At 41.6% G+C, this 15,076-nt stretch overlaps 1 protein-coding gene across 2 annotated transcripts in view; it reads left to right on the forward strand.

The window, feature by feature from the left end:
- The window catches only part of LOC142575630 (presequence protease, mitochondrial), a 157,467-nt gene that overhangs the window by 55,244 nt on the left and 87,147 nt on the right, over positions 1 to 15,076 (forward strand). For both annotated transcript variants that reach the window (XM_075685150.1, XM_075685158.1), the window contains exons 14-15: positions 7,370 to 7,508; positions 8,939 to 9,055. In XM_075685150.1, the coding sequence (XP_075541265.1) occupies positions 7,370 to 7,508; positions 8,939 to 9,055 (256 nt within the window). The remainder of the gene's footprint in view (positions 1 to 7,369; positions 7,509 to 8,938; positions 9,056 to 15,076) is intronic.

Here is a 15,076-nt window from a genome sequence, read left to right on the forward strand (position 1 = left end):
TGATTTGTTTTTACAATGGAAATTAATCTCAACCACCTTCTTGCAGAGGTAGTGTTCATCACTTTTCATCATCACTTCTTATTTTAGCCAAACCATCTTTGTCTTTCATGCTGTCCTGAATTTTAGCTGCAATGTCTGTAGGCCTGATCATTCTTCAGGTGTGGTTGCTTTGAGGAGAGGTTTCTCTGACACTTAGAACATTAATCTGAGAATTTTCATTTTAGATACTTTGGTCTCTTAAATGTTAGCTGCCTTCACCAGACTCATTGCAGCTTAATATACAATTGTTGGCTACAAGTTCTTGCACAAGTAGTCTTTCAAATTTACTGGTGTATTGCTTTCAGTAGTATTATGGAACATTCCTTGAAATATTCCATTCTGCCTGGATTCTGTGAAGCACATTGTTTTTATGTAGGCCTCCAGCACTGCCTTGGCATCCCTATTGAAGTCATTAAACCTCTGTTCTCTTTCAATTTTTTCAACTACTGTAGTGGTTTTCTGTTGACCCTTTTTGTGGAGCAGTTTGCTCTAGAGGAATGAGATGGCACTTTCGGCGGTGTGCCGCTCATTGCCTCAGTGAAAACACACGAATACGAAACCATTATACTGCTTCTGCCCTGCTACTGTGTGATCAGCTGTCGAAAATGCAACTGGGTGTTTGCTAATGCACTGTGCTCCATTCAAGCTGGAAAATGGGGAGTAATAGAGGGAAGACATGTGCAGTAGTTGGCAGCAAAAATAGTAGCTGGCATATTAAGTAATGGGTGCTTTATGGGTGCTGCTATATACACGACTGCCTGTGTTGCTGGCCCTACGCGATGCGTGGCTTTCCTTGAGGATAAACAAATTCACTCATCTGCCAGCACTGTATTGCTAACCTCCAAAGAGGGGACTTCTGCCACAGAATGTCGGCAATTAAAATTTAAGATTGAGTACCACTTGTTATAAAAGGGAGGTAGCATCCACTTACTGGCATACTAAGTTTCTCTGATGTTATTTACGCATGCGAATTATTCGCATGCAAACTTATGTCCACTCTATCATCAGTGTATCAGGAATAAGCGAATGGGTACTTACTGTATTTACTCGAATCTAGGCCAACTCCGATTCTAAGCCGACCCCCCCAAAGTCCGAAGCCAGAAAAAAAAAAAAAAAAACCTACCTCGAATGTAGGCCGAATGAAAAAAACTCCGTTTCATTGGCAGAAAACCCAGCTTTTTTATTGCGTGAGCACACACTCCATAGGCACGTACGTATGAAGTTTATTCGTCATTGTCGTTGTCATCATCACCGTCCGCAACATTGCTGTCCTCTTTGTTGCTGAGTTCAAGCTTCCTTCGGGGGCTTCGCTACGCCGGGCATTCTCTTGCCACTGGTGCGGCCTTCGACGAGCTTCATCGATGACGATGTTCCGGCTGAGTTTCACCGCTCCCAGCCAATTCCGTGCCAGCATCCAAGATTGACTGCGACATCTGCTCTCACCTGGCAACCAAAGCCTTCCAGCGTCACGCGATCCGAGGGGTGGATATATAAGCAGCACTTGTCAGCTGAGCGCCCGGGGCACGACACTGCTCTGGCTATGTTCTCACACCCGTTCTACGCACAGGTCAGTTACTTACAACCTGCTAAATGTTATCGTAGTTCTAATCGTTGTACAGTAGCGGTGTCGTGCCCCACCAACTTTCTATATGTTTTGCGAAAGTGCCTTGTAGGGTTGGTTTCTGCTATTGATGCTGTATCGAGTGTTCTGTTAATGCTCTCGGGAGATATCGAGAGTAACCCTGGCCCTAGAACCAATGCTGCACCTACAGGTTCTGACAGTGCCAAAATCACGGAAATTTTTGAAGTTGTTAAAGGCTTGGAAACGAATCAGGCGAGGTTTCTTCAAGAAATACAAGTTGTTAAAGAACAACAAAATGTGCTGAATACGTCAGTCCAGGCCCTTCTTAGCAGGGTGAATCTTCTGGAAACTGATATGCGTTCTCTCAAACAGATTGATACGCTCAATACTGCTTCAGCTCCGTGCGCTCTCGACGCCCTTCGTCATGATATGATGAAGCTTAGGGCGTCACTTGATAGCGAGAGCAACAGATCCAGAAGAAACAACCTCATTATTTTTGGCCTGGATGATTCAACCGATGAGACATGGTCTGTATCGGAGGAAAAAGTACTGTCTTTCTTCGAAACGCAACTGGATGAACAGGTTACCCCAGAAAGTGTAGAGCATGCTCATCGGCTTGGTAAATCCCAAGGAAGCAAAAACAGACCTATCATTATAAGGTTTGTTAACTTCAAGGATAAGGAACGTATCCTATCTCGTGGTATCAGGCTCAAGGGTACTAACTTTGCGATCCGTGAGGATCTCAGCCCTGACGTCAGGCTTGCGCGATCTAAACTTGTAAGTTATGCAAAAACATTGAATTGCTCTTTCAAACTTCGATACGATAAGCTACTCATTGATAAGAAGTGCTATGTTTATGATGGAACTCAGGATATTGTTGTTGAATTGAAAAAGTAGCAGAAGGGGCGGTACCCGAACAATAAGTCCTCAAAGCAATGTGTGCGCACGGGACGTTCCGCTCATCCAATTTCAGAGCTTACCATTTTAGTCGTGAACTGCAGAAGTGTAAAAAACAAAACTGATGAATTCGCTACTCTGACCTCTTCAGTAAAACCCCACGTGATTATAGGTACGGAGTCTTGGCTCGACGAAGCTGTTGGTAGTTCCGAAGTATTTCCGCCTGGTTTTCACGTCTACCGTTCCGATCGCAATGCGCATGGCGGTGGTGTCTTTCTACTTGTGGACTCGTGCTTGCAATCATCTCCCGTGTTAATCCGAACTGATTGTCCCGAGTCAGTTTGGTGCAATATCCGATTTGAAACTGGGCAATTACTGACAGTTGGCTCCTTTTACCGTTCCCCCGCTTCCACATCGCCTGAGATCTTCCCAACCCTATCCGAGTTTCTTTCTACAATAAATAATGACTATATTGTTGGCGGTGATTTCAACATGCCTGACGTGAGGTGGGTTCACTATAAGCCTGTCCTTGCTAATTCTTCCGCTCTGTCTATAGCATTCCGCGAGGCAATAGTTACCAATGACATTTATCAGTTTGTTACTGAACCTACTAGGTATGGTCCGAATAGCTCTTCTATCTTAGATCTGCTTTTTTCAAACCAGCCATTGCTTGTGTCTGATAACGCCGTAATTCCCGGTATTAGTGACCATGACTGCATTGTGGCGCATGTGCAGATTGTCCCCTTCTCATGTACACATGATCACCCAAGGAAGGTATACTTTTTTGAGAAAGGCAATTATGTTTCATTGTCTAATGATCTTGCTATATTCCTGCAGGAATTCAGTCATTTAGCTCAGTCCGCAGATTGCAATACCCTATGGGATACATTTTCCTCCACACTAAAGCACCTGGTTGACACGCATGTTCCATGGAAACATTTGTCTGCAAAAAATCGTAGTGATAAGCCTTGGGTAACTCGGGAAGTCAAGCAATTGATTAAAAAGAGACATCGCCTTCTAAATGCTTATAGAAAGCAGCGTAACCCTTCTGTATTTGTATTGCTAAAAACCCTTGGAAAAAATATAAAAGTAAAAAACAAGGTTGCTAAGGAAGAATACTTTTTAGCATTGGGCCCAAAGTTACAAAATAACCCGAAAGAAATGTGGAAGTGTTTAAAAACGATTAGCAAAGAATCAGTTGGCATCCCGAACTTAAAAAACGGTAGTGTACTTCTTACTAATGATGTCGATAAAGCTTCTTGCTTCAATCTTTATTTCCAATCATCTTTCACAACTCCCTGCCAGAATGAATTACCGCCTATTCCCGACAATGTGTTTGAACCTATGCCGGAACTGGTCGTGACACATGGTGGTATACTTAAGTTACTTGGCAATATAAATGTCTCTTCTGCAAGTGGTCCTGATGGTATACCTTCTTATGTGTTAAAGACTTGTTCTGAGACAATCGCCCACTATCTGGTTATTGTTTTTGAGAAATCGTTAAGTACTTCTTGTTTACCTAAGGAGTGGAAAGTTGCAAACGTGGTACCAATCCATAAAAGTGGCCCAAAAAATATTGTCTCCAACTACAGGCCAATTTCTCTAACTAGTGTGTGTAGTAAAACACTGGAGCACATCGTATACAGCTCCCTAATAAAACATCTAGAAAACAACAATTTTTTTAGCAAATATCAGCATGGTTTTAGGTCTGGTCGTTCTTGTTCGACCCAGCTCCTAGAATTCAGCCACGATCTTTTTCATTCATTCGATCTCGGTATACAGACTGACTGTATATTCCTAGATTTTAAAAAGGCATTTGATTCTGTTCCCCATGTTTTACTGTTGTATAAGCTATCATCCCTCGGTATCTCTCCTTCATTGCTTGATTGGATTAAATGTTATCTACAAGAACGCATGCAACGTGTTGTAGTTAATGGCTCACAATCTGATTATGTTGATGTTACATCGGGAGTTCCCCAGGGATCTGTTTTAGGGCCATTGTTGTTTTTGGCCTACATCAATGACATTGCACAGGTTGTGTCATGCAAAGTGCGTCTGTATGCGGATGATTGTGTGATTTATCACTGCATTAGGTCTGCCACTGACCACGAGTGTTTGCAACGCGATTTGGACTGTATAACTCGCTGGTGTGTTAGGTGGCAAATGTCTTTAAACCCCTGTAAGTGTCAGTACGTGTCCTTTACACGTAAACAAAATCCACATCTATTTCATTATACAGTAGACAATGTCCAGCTATTGCGAGTAACTCAGTATAAGTATCTTGGCGTTTATTTCTCATCGAATTTAACTTGGACTAAGCACGCTGAATATGTTACAGCGAAAGCCTGTAAAATGCTAAATTTTGTTAAACGCAACTTCCGGCTAGCTCCTCCGAAAGTTAAAGAACTACTTTATTTTTCGAACGTAAGACCCATATTAGAGTATGCCTGTATGGCCTGGGACCCGCAAACCACAACTCTGTCTAATATGCTCGAGCATGTACAAAACCGCGCAGCCCGTTTTGTCTGCAATAACTATGACTTTACTTCTAGTATTACAGCACTTAAGGATAGCTTGGGCTGGGAATTATTAAGCACACGCAGAAAAAACATGAGGTTGGAAATGCTTTTTAAAATTTATTTCGGCCTGGTTAAAATAGATAGAGAAACTTACCTTTTGCCTCCTCATTTCTTATCTCACAGAAGTGACCACTATTTAAAAATAAGAGAACTCATTTGTAGAACAAACGTCTTCAAGCATTCATTTTTTCCACACACAATATCACAGTGGAATCAGCTACCGCGGGAAATTGCTGATTGTCACACTGAAGCATCGTTCAGAGCATTTCTGCTGAGCATTTAGTGGCGTGAATTTTTATATTGTTGTGTTATTTTTTTGCTTGACCAGTTCTGTATTTTGTCGAGCTTATGTACACTGTACATTCCCCCCTGCAATAATGCCTTCGGGCGCTGCAGGTACTTGAAATAAATAAATAAATAAATCCCAGAGGGCATCATCCTCGCTTCCGTCCATCGCGTTTGAAATACAACACTTTTTGAAAGCACTAATGATTGTTTCATCTGGAATTTTATTCCACGCCACGGCGATTCAGTTCGACAGCTGGCCAAGCGAAGCACGCTTGATGCGCCCGGTTGGGGTGAGCTGATGTTCTTCCGACTTAAGCCAGTCGGTATAGTGCTTGCGAAGCCTATCTTTAAAGGGCTTATTAATGGCGACGTCAAGCGGTTGGAGTTGGCTAGTTCATGCCACTAGGGATTATGGCGATGTCTGTCCCAGCACGAGAAAGCGTGGTCTTCACGCTGTCAGTCAGATGGCCGCGGTAGGAATTGAGGACTAGAAGTGACTGCTTGCACAACGCGGCCCCTGGATGGCGTTCCCAAACCATTTTCACCCAGTCCTCCATCAAGCCGCTGGACATCCAACCTTTGTCGTGAACGCACATAACAAGATTTCTAGGAAACTTTTTGCTCGCTGGTAGTCTTCCGCTTGAATATTATGTATGGGGGGGAGTTTTTGTCCATCGGCGGTGCAGCACAACATTACTGTCGTTCGCTGCTTTTCGTAACCCGCCGTTCTAGGTTTGACTTCCTTCACACCCTTTTTTGTTCACGGTGTGTGCCATTGGCGTGTCGAAGAACACTGGGGTCTGGTCGGTGTTTGCAGTTTGCCCTAGTTGGTAGGCCTTTTCCCCCCGTTTGTCCATGACGTAGCACTGAAACTTGACAAGCTTCTCTTCGAAGTCAGCGGGCAGCTTCTGATACACGGAGGTCCGTCGTCTCAGGCTGAACCCGAACCGTTTCATAATGTGCGTTGCCCAGCCCCTGCTTGCTTTAAAATTGGCTTGTGCGACACCCTTCACGTTGGCAACTTCCCTGCCTTTCGTCTGGATAATCTCTGTCATCACGGGCATTCCCGCTTCCCTTTGTTCTGCACCGTATACACTACTAAGCACCGTATACGCTACTTGCACCATTGCACAAGGCATAATGAGCTCTGAAAGTGCTTGCTTGTCCTCTGAAACTGTGGCCAAAGCTTCATGTTGTCCACACAGTCATCATCTGTGATATTTGTCGAAACAGAGACTAGCTGAGCTGCACTGGGCATCATGCGCGTGCATTGTAAACACGGAGGCAGCTGAGGCAAGCCATGGACATGTCACGTGGTCAAAAATGGTGGCGCCCACAGGATTGCCATGAAAAGGGTCTATATCTACAAGGTGGAAATTACCATATATCTTATGTATACCATATGTGAGGACTTGGGTAGCGTTTATTTTAGCTTTGGTTACGGTTTACTGAAAGGGCGCTCTCTAAAGACGAAATCATCTTCAGTTGCAGGCTTGGGCATTATGGGCCGTGGATAGAGTACATAACAAAAGAAAGAAAAGGTACATGGCTGGTAAAAGGAAGAAAAGCAGCCTGCTCAGCACTGCAAAAGTGATGAGAGGAAAAAAAAGCTGGGAAGGTTCTCATGCAAATATGAATGCAGCATCAGAGCTGATATTGGCCTCATATATTTCAAGTGGTATGGCTGTCAACAAGACAGGACACTGTACGCACACTTACACATGCACGCACCCCACCATGATGGCTAAGTGGCTATGACGTATTGCTGCTGAGCACAAGGTCGAGGGTTCGAAAAACACTCTCGTACCAGGCATTGGGTGAATGAGAACATTAACGTGCACCTCCCCATTACCCTCGTAATCAAATTGTGCTTTTGGCTCATAAAACCCCAGCATTTAATTTTTTATAACACAAATGCATGCACACACAGACAAGCAAAGGGGGAGGAATGCTGTAAGCATCCTTTTTTTGTGTACCTTTTCAGGAGAACAAGCACTGTTTGACTCTAGTCATGAATCCCGATGATCATCATGAAGAAAAAATTCGCACCCTGGAACAAAAGAACATTGACAGGAAGCTGGGAGAACTGGACAGTGCAAGCAGAGCCTCAATTTATGACAACGGTAAGCTTAGGTTTTTATTTTGATGTGCCTTTACTTTAAAAAAAATTTTTTTTGAATGCTCATTGTGTTGAGTGGTTGGTCTTTTGACTTAAAAGTTCTTGTAACCGTTTTGTTGTGGTTGATACTACTACTTGGTTCCAGCTAGGGGTTTATTGTCACAAACATGTACTCGCATTTGGCTGTAGTAGTAAAACAAGGCAACCAAAAGACCACTGGTAATTTTGTTCTGCTTCTTCTATTACATGCTTGTTAAATGGATGATTTTTTTCTTAGTGAAATTAATTGCAGTGCTCAAATAGGCTTTTTCTTTCATTTCGATGTATACATAAGTCAGCATGGCTTTTTTGTTTTTTTTACTGTTTATTTCCTCTGAAAACAGCTATTACAGGTGCATAATTTTCATACTTGGTGCTATTAATCCCATGTTTGCTATTACCAATGGAAAAGGCTTGCATGTCTGAATGCTTTCCAGCATCAGTGCTGCATTACGCACATACAGAAACTCATTATAGAGTTCTGAAATAAGACCAGGACAGTACTGTTAAGTAGGCACACAAAAATAATATTGGCATAATATAATACTAATATAATATAATAAATAATAATATGGTAAATTTTACTGAATAGAGCTTTTAGGCAGATAAAGTTGTAATGACAGTTTTGCATGAGTGTCTTCAGTGGGGCCATTATAGAATGCATTGTGACCAGGCAAGGCCAATAGATGCTTTAAGTTGATGTGAACCTGTTAGGCAATTTTTTTCATCATACAAAACACTTAATTTACAACTTAACCAGGAAGCTGACTTCATATCAGGAAGACACCTTCAACCTGCATGTACGTGTAATTAAGACTCCAAGAAATACTTGAATACTGGACATCAGGGGGCTTAGAGAACATAAAGAGCAAAATTTTAACCAGCAGCAGTTCTCTACTTTATTGGCATACCCATTCATCTGGAAGAAACCCTCCATTTCAGCCCAACCTGCTTGATTTGCTGCACCACTCAGGGCTGCACATGAATGACAAGGCTTTCTTCATCCAGAAGCTCTTTCTTCATGAGAAGTTCTTACATTGAGGTTACTGTAATTCATAAAGAGATCAGTCAGTCTAAACTTGTGTTCCATTGAGATTGTGGTCACTGTAGCATTTTCGTGGGGTCTACGAGCTACTCAGCCATATCCTGTTCTTTCTCCCGGGATATGTCCAAAGAGAGCTTCACAAGAACTACACTTGACAGGAGTAGGCAGCTTTGCACTTGTGCAAAGCTGCCTACTCCTGCTACTCTTGCTACTCCTACTCCTGCTACTTCCAGCTAAAAACTGTTCAGGCTGGTATACATTTTCGCACAGTCTATGGGCAGGCACTGTGTAAGGTGTTCACAGCTTGGCACGATCCTCGCGATCTCATGCTGTACCATTTTTTTTTGCAGGCTTGAAGTTGCTGCAGCACCAGTCCAAGAAGGAGGATGAAAGCTGCCTGCCTCACCTTCTCCTCGGGGATGTTGCTCCTACAATTGAGATGACCAAGCTCAACCACATCAATATTGGTGAGCTGTGAAATTTTGTATTTTTGCTTTGCGAGCAGGAGAAGTGCTAACAATGTGCCAATTGTCTGATTATCAATGTGAATTGAGTGTGAAGTGTGAATCTTGCTACATTATGCTGCATTTGGCAAAATTTATGTGATTTTTGTCCAGGTTGTGCCAGGAAAATACAATGTAACACTTGATAGGCTGAGTAAAATTCACTGCACATTCTCCAGCAGCAGTGCAGTCTTCCTCCAGTTGTGATCTCTGGGTAGCTCTGGGTAGCTCTCGGTACTCTGGGTAGCTTGCATTGAATGGTTAGCATATTTACCCTGTACTGATGACTGCCTTTTTCTTCAAACACATGCGCGTACGCACGCGCATGCATGCGCACACGCACACATACACAGTTCTGTAAATTGGCTTAAATTGGCTGCATATTACAGTCGTATGAGAACCGAAACCACCTTTGTTACATTAGCAATAGCCTAGCATCCTAGCCAACATTATTGCCATTGCCATCACAAGGTGGCATCAAAACAAGCTTTGGCGTAGCATGGCAACAACGATGCGCAGCTTCCAGGTTTGAGGGGGTCTGGTATCTCGCAGGAGTACTGACCCCTACAACTTTGGGCTTAGGAAGTCTCAGGGCTGTGGGGGCTGTTGCGTCACATAATGTCGCACAGGGCTGTGCGCGGGTGCTCAGCCTGCAAAAGGGTTCTGAGTACTGCATGACAAACAACACAGTATTGTCCTAAGTAAACAGAAACAGGTTTATTTGCCTACGACGACACCAGACTCTGAACAAAGGCCCGGTCCCAGAGCGGCACGTGAAGCAAGGAGGAAATAAAGCAATGGTAGAAATACCGAAAAAAGCGCTGCTAGCATGTTGCTCCCCGTGAAACACCGCTAAGGGACAAAGTGTCCCTGCGGCTATGCTGCCTACTCGTGAGAGCTAGGGCAATTTCCGTCAGCTTGGGCCTCCGATAAGTGCAGCTCAGTGTAGCACGACCACACACGAGTAGTACAAGGCACTGCTCTTCGACTTAGCTTTTGGAAAAGTAGCAACCTAGTGCAAGTGCATGCTCGCTGTAGATGCAAGGCATTGCAGATGAGCTCAAGTTCGCTGGCCCCTTTGTTTGATGGCCAAACAGAGGGGCCAGCAAACTAGAGGAAAAGCCTTTACATACCCTGTGCTGGCCCGGAGAGATCTCTCTCACACTCGCTGTGCCACTTGCACTGGTTGCACCACCGTGGCCACCAGCACAAAGCGCCACCATTCAACACTGGTCTGTGGAAAAACCACCCCCGACAAATGTCGCAGGTGAAAAGGTAGAGGCTATGGACGCCAGAATAGATGAGTGCCTGCACTAAGACCCTGAGACGCACCTCAATCTGCAAGGGCTTTAATTATGAAAGCTTATCGAAAAGATCTTATTTTGCATGCTGAGCTAGCAGATAAATTTCTGTCACATTTTTTTTTACTGCTTCAGAGACTCGAGTTTACTTGAGTTTATTTATTTTACCATATACATGGAGTTTCGCATAAGTGGTTAGGACGAGGAAAAAATGCTGCATTAGTAACAGCTTGACTAACCCTACGTCCCCAGTGAACTATGGCAGCATGGCAGTAAAAGAAAAATACAATGTCAGTGTGAAATGAGAATACACATGATATACAAAGAAAACTTTTACAAAAAGAGAATTTAACTAAGAACACTGCATGCTTAAAACAGAAGTGTTAGAGAGTGTGCAAACATTTTCATAAGAATGTAGAAATTATTTAATGTCTTTCGCAAGCAATAACTTAAAGTTTGAAAGCCATAGTTTGTGCGCAACCGTGGCATATACCATTGTTCCGAGTGCCGGTTTGGCCGCGAAGAAGGATTTAGTTGCAAGTTAGCTACACTGTCTACGTAACTGCAATTTTTTGCAGTACCAGTTCTACAGTATCGGATGCCAATGTCGAGTGACGGTTGTCCGATGATTATCAAGTGTGATTATGATACATGTATAAATGTGGGCTTTCCCGAAGTAAATCTCAGTTGAAGTTCCGTGCCTGTCCTGTGTGTTTCCTTCTTCGTCCGTTGTCGTTTGGGCGGTTACACGATGCATTCCAATATCGACCACCAACTAGCCCGCCTCTCCCTGTTAAATCAGTTCTAAACGAAAGTAATAAAGTGTATTCATATAGCATGCTTACTTTAATTACATTATACGTTTTAATGAATACGTCTGAAGTGTGTGCATTAAATGTTAGGTTTGCAACAGAATGTAGAGCCTTTTTTTGTAGGATAAGATTATTTATGGATTGCTTTGTTTCGTTACCCCAAATTAAGTTACAGTAGCGCAGGAGAGATAAGAACAGTACCTTAAATATCAAAAGCTTTTGAGGAACTGGCAATACACACTGACATTTTCTGAGTACGCCCAATACCTTGCGAAGTTTGTGTTGTGAAAGTTCTGTATGGTGATCCCATTTCATATATTCATGAAAAATAACACCTAAGGATTTTGCTGTAGAAGAAAATTCAATTTTATTTTTATTTAACATGAGATTATAAGAATGAATGGGCTCATAAAGCTTTCAGTTTCAGTTTGTTATTCTTTAAAGATTCATAGTTGGTTTTTAATAGTATACAGGTGAGGGTCCCAAAGTCAAACGACTGCAGCAGGACCCTCGGTTAACAAGGAGATTGGTACAAAATGATTATTTAATACAGCAGTGTAAAATTATGCAATATATAAGTAAATGAAGAATGAAGTAGTTAAAAGGAATACATTCGATTTTTATACAAGGAGTCATATGTGTAAACCAAAAAAAGATCACATTACCTATCTAAATTATTATAACCAATTTAGCAAATGAAGTACACACTTTATATACAAAGTTAATCAGGACAACTATTTATACAAAATGAAGTTTTTAAGTTCATATTTGAATGCATGCAAAAATGATATAAGAGCATGGGGTAAGTCATTCCACAGTTGAATCGCTGAGAAAGAGGAAGTCATTTTGCCATAATTCGTGTTGCATTTACGTAATAGAAAGTGGTGATTATCGGCAAACCTAGTGCTATTGGTATTTGTGAGCAACCTAGAATAAATTGAAATGCGAGCTGTTTAAGTAATTTCAATAGTGATAAGTAAATGAAATTCAAACAAGCCAGGTATAGGAAGAATGAAGTTAGCCCGAAGGAGTGGAGCAGCATTAGAGTAAAAAGAACTGTTGGTAATAATGCGAATGGCCTGGTTCTGAATGTGCTGTATGGACAAAAGGTGACAGTTATGTGTATTTACCGATGAAGTAATGCCATATGTAAAGTGACTATATATGAAGGCAAAGTATAAAGACAATAAGGCATGAACAGAAAATAATGGATGAGATTTAATGAGCGCTCTATGCCAAAAGCAGTTTTTTACCTAATATAAGCAATATGATTATTAAACTTCAAGTTAGGGTCTAATTTTATGCTAAGGAAAGTTACACAATTGGCCGCTGGGATTAAATGATGACCTATGTATACTTGTGGTAGATAAGGGAGAACTTTTTGAGATGATTTAAAAATCATGAACTGAGTTTTAAGTAGATTCAAAATTAGGTTGTTTAAAGAACACCATTGAATAACTTTGGTCAATTCGTTGTTCATTTTAGTGATTAGCGTTGTTAACGATTTGTGTGACGGGGAAATGCTGGTATCATCAGTGTAAAGGACAACGTTAGGAAGATTAATACAATCAGGTAAGCTATTAATGTAGATACAAAACAATAAAGGCCCAAGTATTTAGCCCTGCGGTACCCCTTGAATAAAGACCTTAACATTTGAGTAAATGCCACCTATGCAGACTGATTGTTCGCGATCAAGTAATTTTTTAAAAAAGTTAAAGGTGGACCAGTTATACCCAATGATTCTAGTTTATTAAATAAAATATTTTGATTAACCCATTGAGGGTCGATTTTTTTCGCCATATGCGACCACCCAGGGTTGATTTTTTTGTTGCGCATTTAAATTCTTCAGAAGGACCTATTTCGAAAAAAATTTACCATAATATTTCTAGGGTGACCGTAAAGTGAGAAAAAAATGTTTTGCGTTGGCATATATGTACTGTTTATTCATAAAAAACAATTAAAAAATAGCAAATGAAGTTATAAGAATTTAAAAAAAATTGGTGCATTGTTATACACAATGTCCACACAAGAAAAATACACAAGAAGAATGCGCGCGCGAAAATTTTTCGCAAGTCTCAAATGTTCCTCTTGCACTAATATTTCTTCAGTGTGTGGTAGTCCTTGAAGCATGGCTCCACACAGAGCGGTTTGTTGCACTCAGTGCACATGTACCTTGTGTCCTTGCGACGTTTTTGCTGCCGAGTGGTGTTGGCGCAGACGTGGCACCTCCTCTGGGTACTGCTTCCCTGGGCAGCCGTGGGAGGCAACTTCTGAATAAAGTGCCAAAAAAGGAAACGCATGCACGGCGGCATCCTTCGTATGCAGACCCCTGTGAGCACCAAACGAGCGAGTAACAGGCGGTCACCCTTTGAGTGATAAGAATGAGATAGCCATCAGTTTTGCAAACGAAAGAAGCCGAAACCGTGTGCGGAACAAAACCAAAACTAACCCCGCCGTGCACCCGCGAGGGCGCCAATGCGCGAGTGGTAGCAGACGCGCCGGAGCAAAAAAAGAAAACTATACGACGAAAACCGAAAGAGAAAGACGCAAGAAAAAAATTTCATGTATTCCCACATAGTGACAGCACGTGCCAGGCAAGAAAAAGTTAGGAAATTGGCACACATTTTAAACGTACAGACGGCGTCGAAAATATACGGCATCGACCATTTTCGGACCTGTTCGCGGCGCCGTATATTTACGGCATCAACCCTCAAAGGGTTAACGGTGTCAGAGGCTTTAGTAAAATCGAGAAATACAGAACCGTCAAACTTGCAGTTGTCGATGGAAGACTTTAAGAAATCTATTAATGATAGTAAAGCTGAATTGGTCGACCTACTTGCACGAAAGCGAAATTGGCAAGGCTTTAGTAACTTAAATTTGTCTAGGTACTTGTTAATACGTTTCCAAAATAATTTTTCAATAATTTTGCTAATTGAGGACAGAATAGAGATAGGGCGATAGTTTAGGACCTCTGTAATATCACCTTCTTTATACAGGGATTAACTTGGCCTTCTTAAGGGAGTGCGGAAAGGTACCACATTTGAATATGAGATTAATTATATTGCTTAATATTTCTGCAATATATGAAGCACCAAGCTTTAAGCGATAAGCAGAAATATTATCTAGCCCGACGTTAGAGTTTTTTAGATTCAGGATTGTAGAGCACAGTTTATCAGGGGTGACAGGAAAGAGAAAAAATGTATGGTTACAATGTGTAAGAGGATACGATGAAGCTACAGGCCTATTATTGTATATCTCATAGAAGTAATCACTAAACGAGCTAAAAATTCTGGATGCCTCAGTGTAGATTTGTTGTTTATAATTTATTTTATCAATTATTCTACTAACCTGCGGTATATTCAAAAAGTCATTGAAAATTTTCCACCTTTTCTTGGGGCTATTTTTTGTCTTGCAAAATTCTTTTTCATAAGGTCGCTCAGATTTTTTAGAAGGTTATTCAACAGATTACTATATTTTTTATGCCTAAGTTTTAGACCCACATTGGATGGCTGTTTTTTAGTTTTTTTATATAGATTATCTTTCTTTCGCATGCTAGTTAACTAGCAAACATTTTGTTAACCAGGGATTATGCGGAAATTTAAATATTTTATTGCATTTGACAGTTTCTGTTTGCATACACAGCTTTAAGAAACAAGGAGCAGAAATTCTCTAATGCTCTTTCAGGATCAAGCAAATTCCCAATGGAAGCCCAGTCAGTATCATAAATTGTATTGACATAGTTGTGAAGATTCAGCCTAGAAGTAAAATGGCACGTGTTATAGTGCGGTAGTTTTGCAGCGAAAGTTACAAGTACGGGAAGATGACCTGTGATAAGTACTTCAATGACGCCTGCGCGTGGCGATGGTGTAATA

Source organism: Dermacentor variabilis, chromosome 1, assembly GCF_050947875.1.
Source record: "Dermacentor variabilis isolate Ectoservices chromosome 1, ASM5094787v1, whole genome shotgun sequence".
Classification (NCBI taxonomy): Eukaryota; Metazoa; Arthropoda; class Arachnida; order Ixodida; family Ixodidae; genus Dermacentor; species Dermacentor variabilis.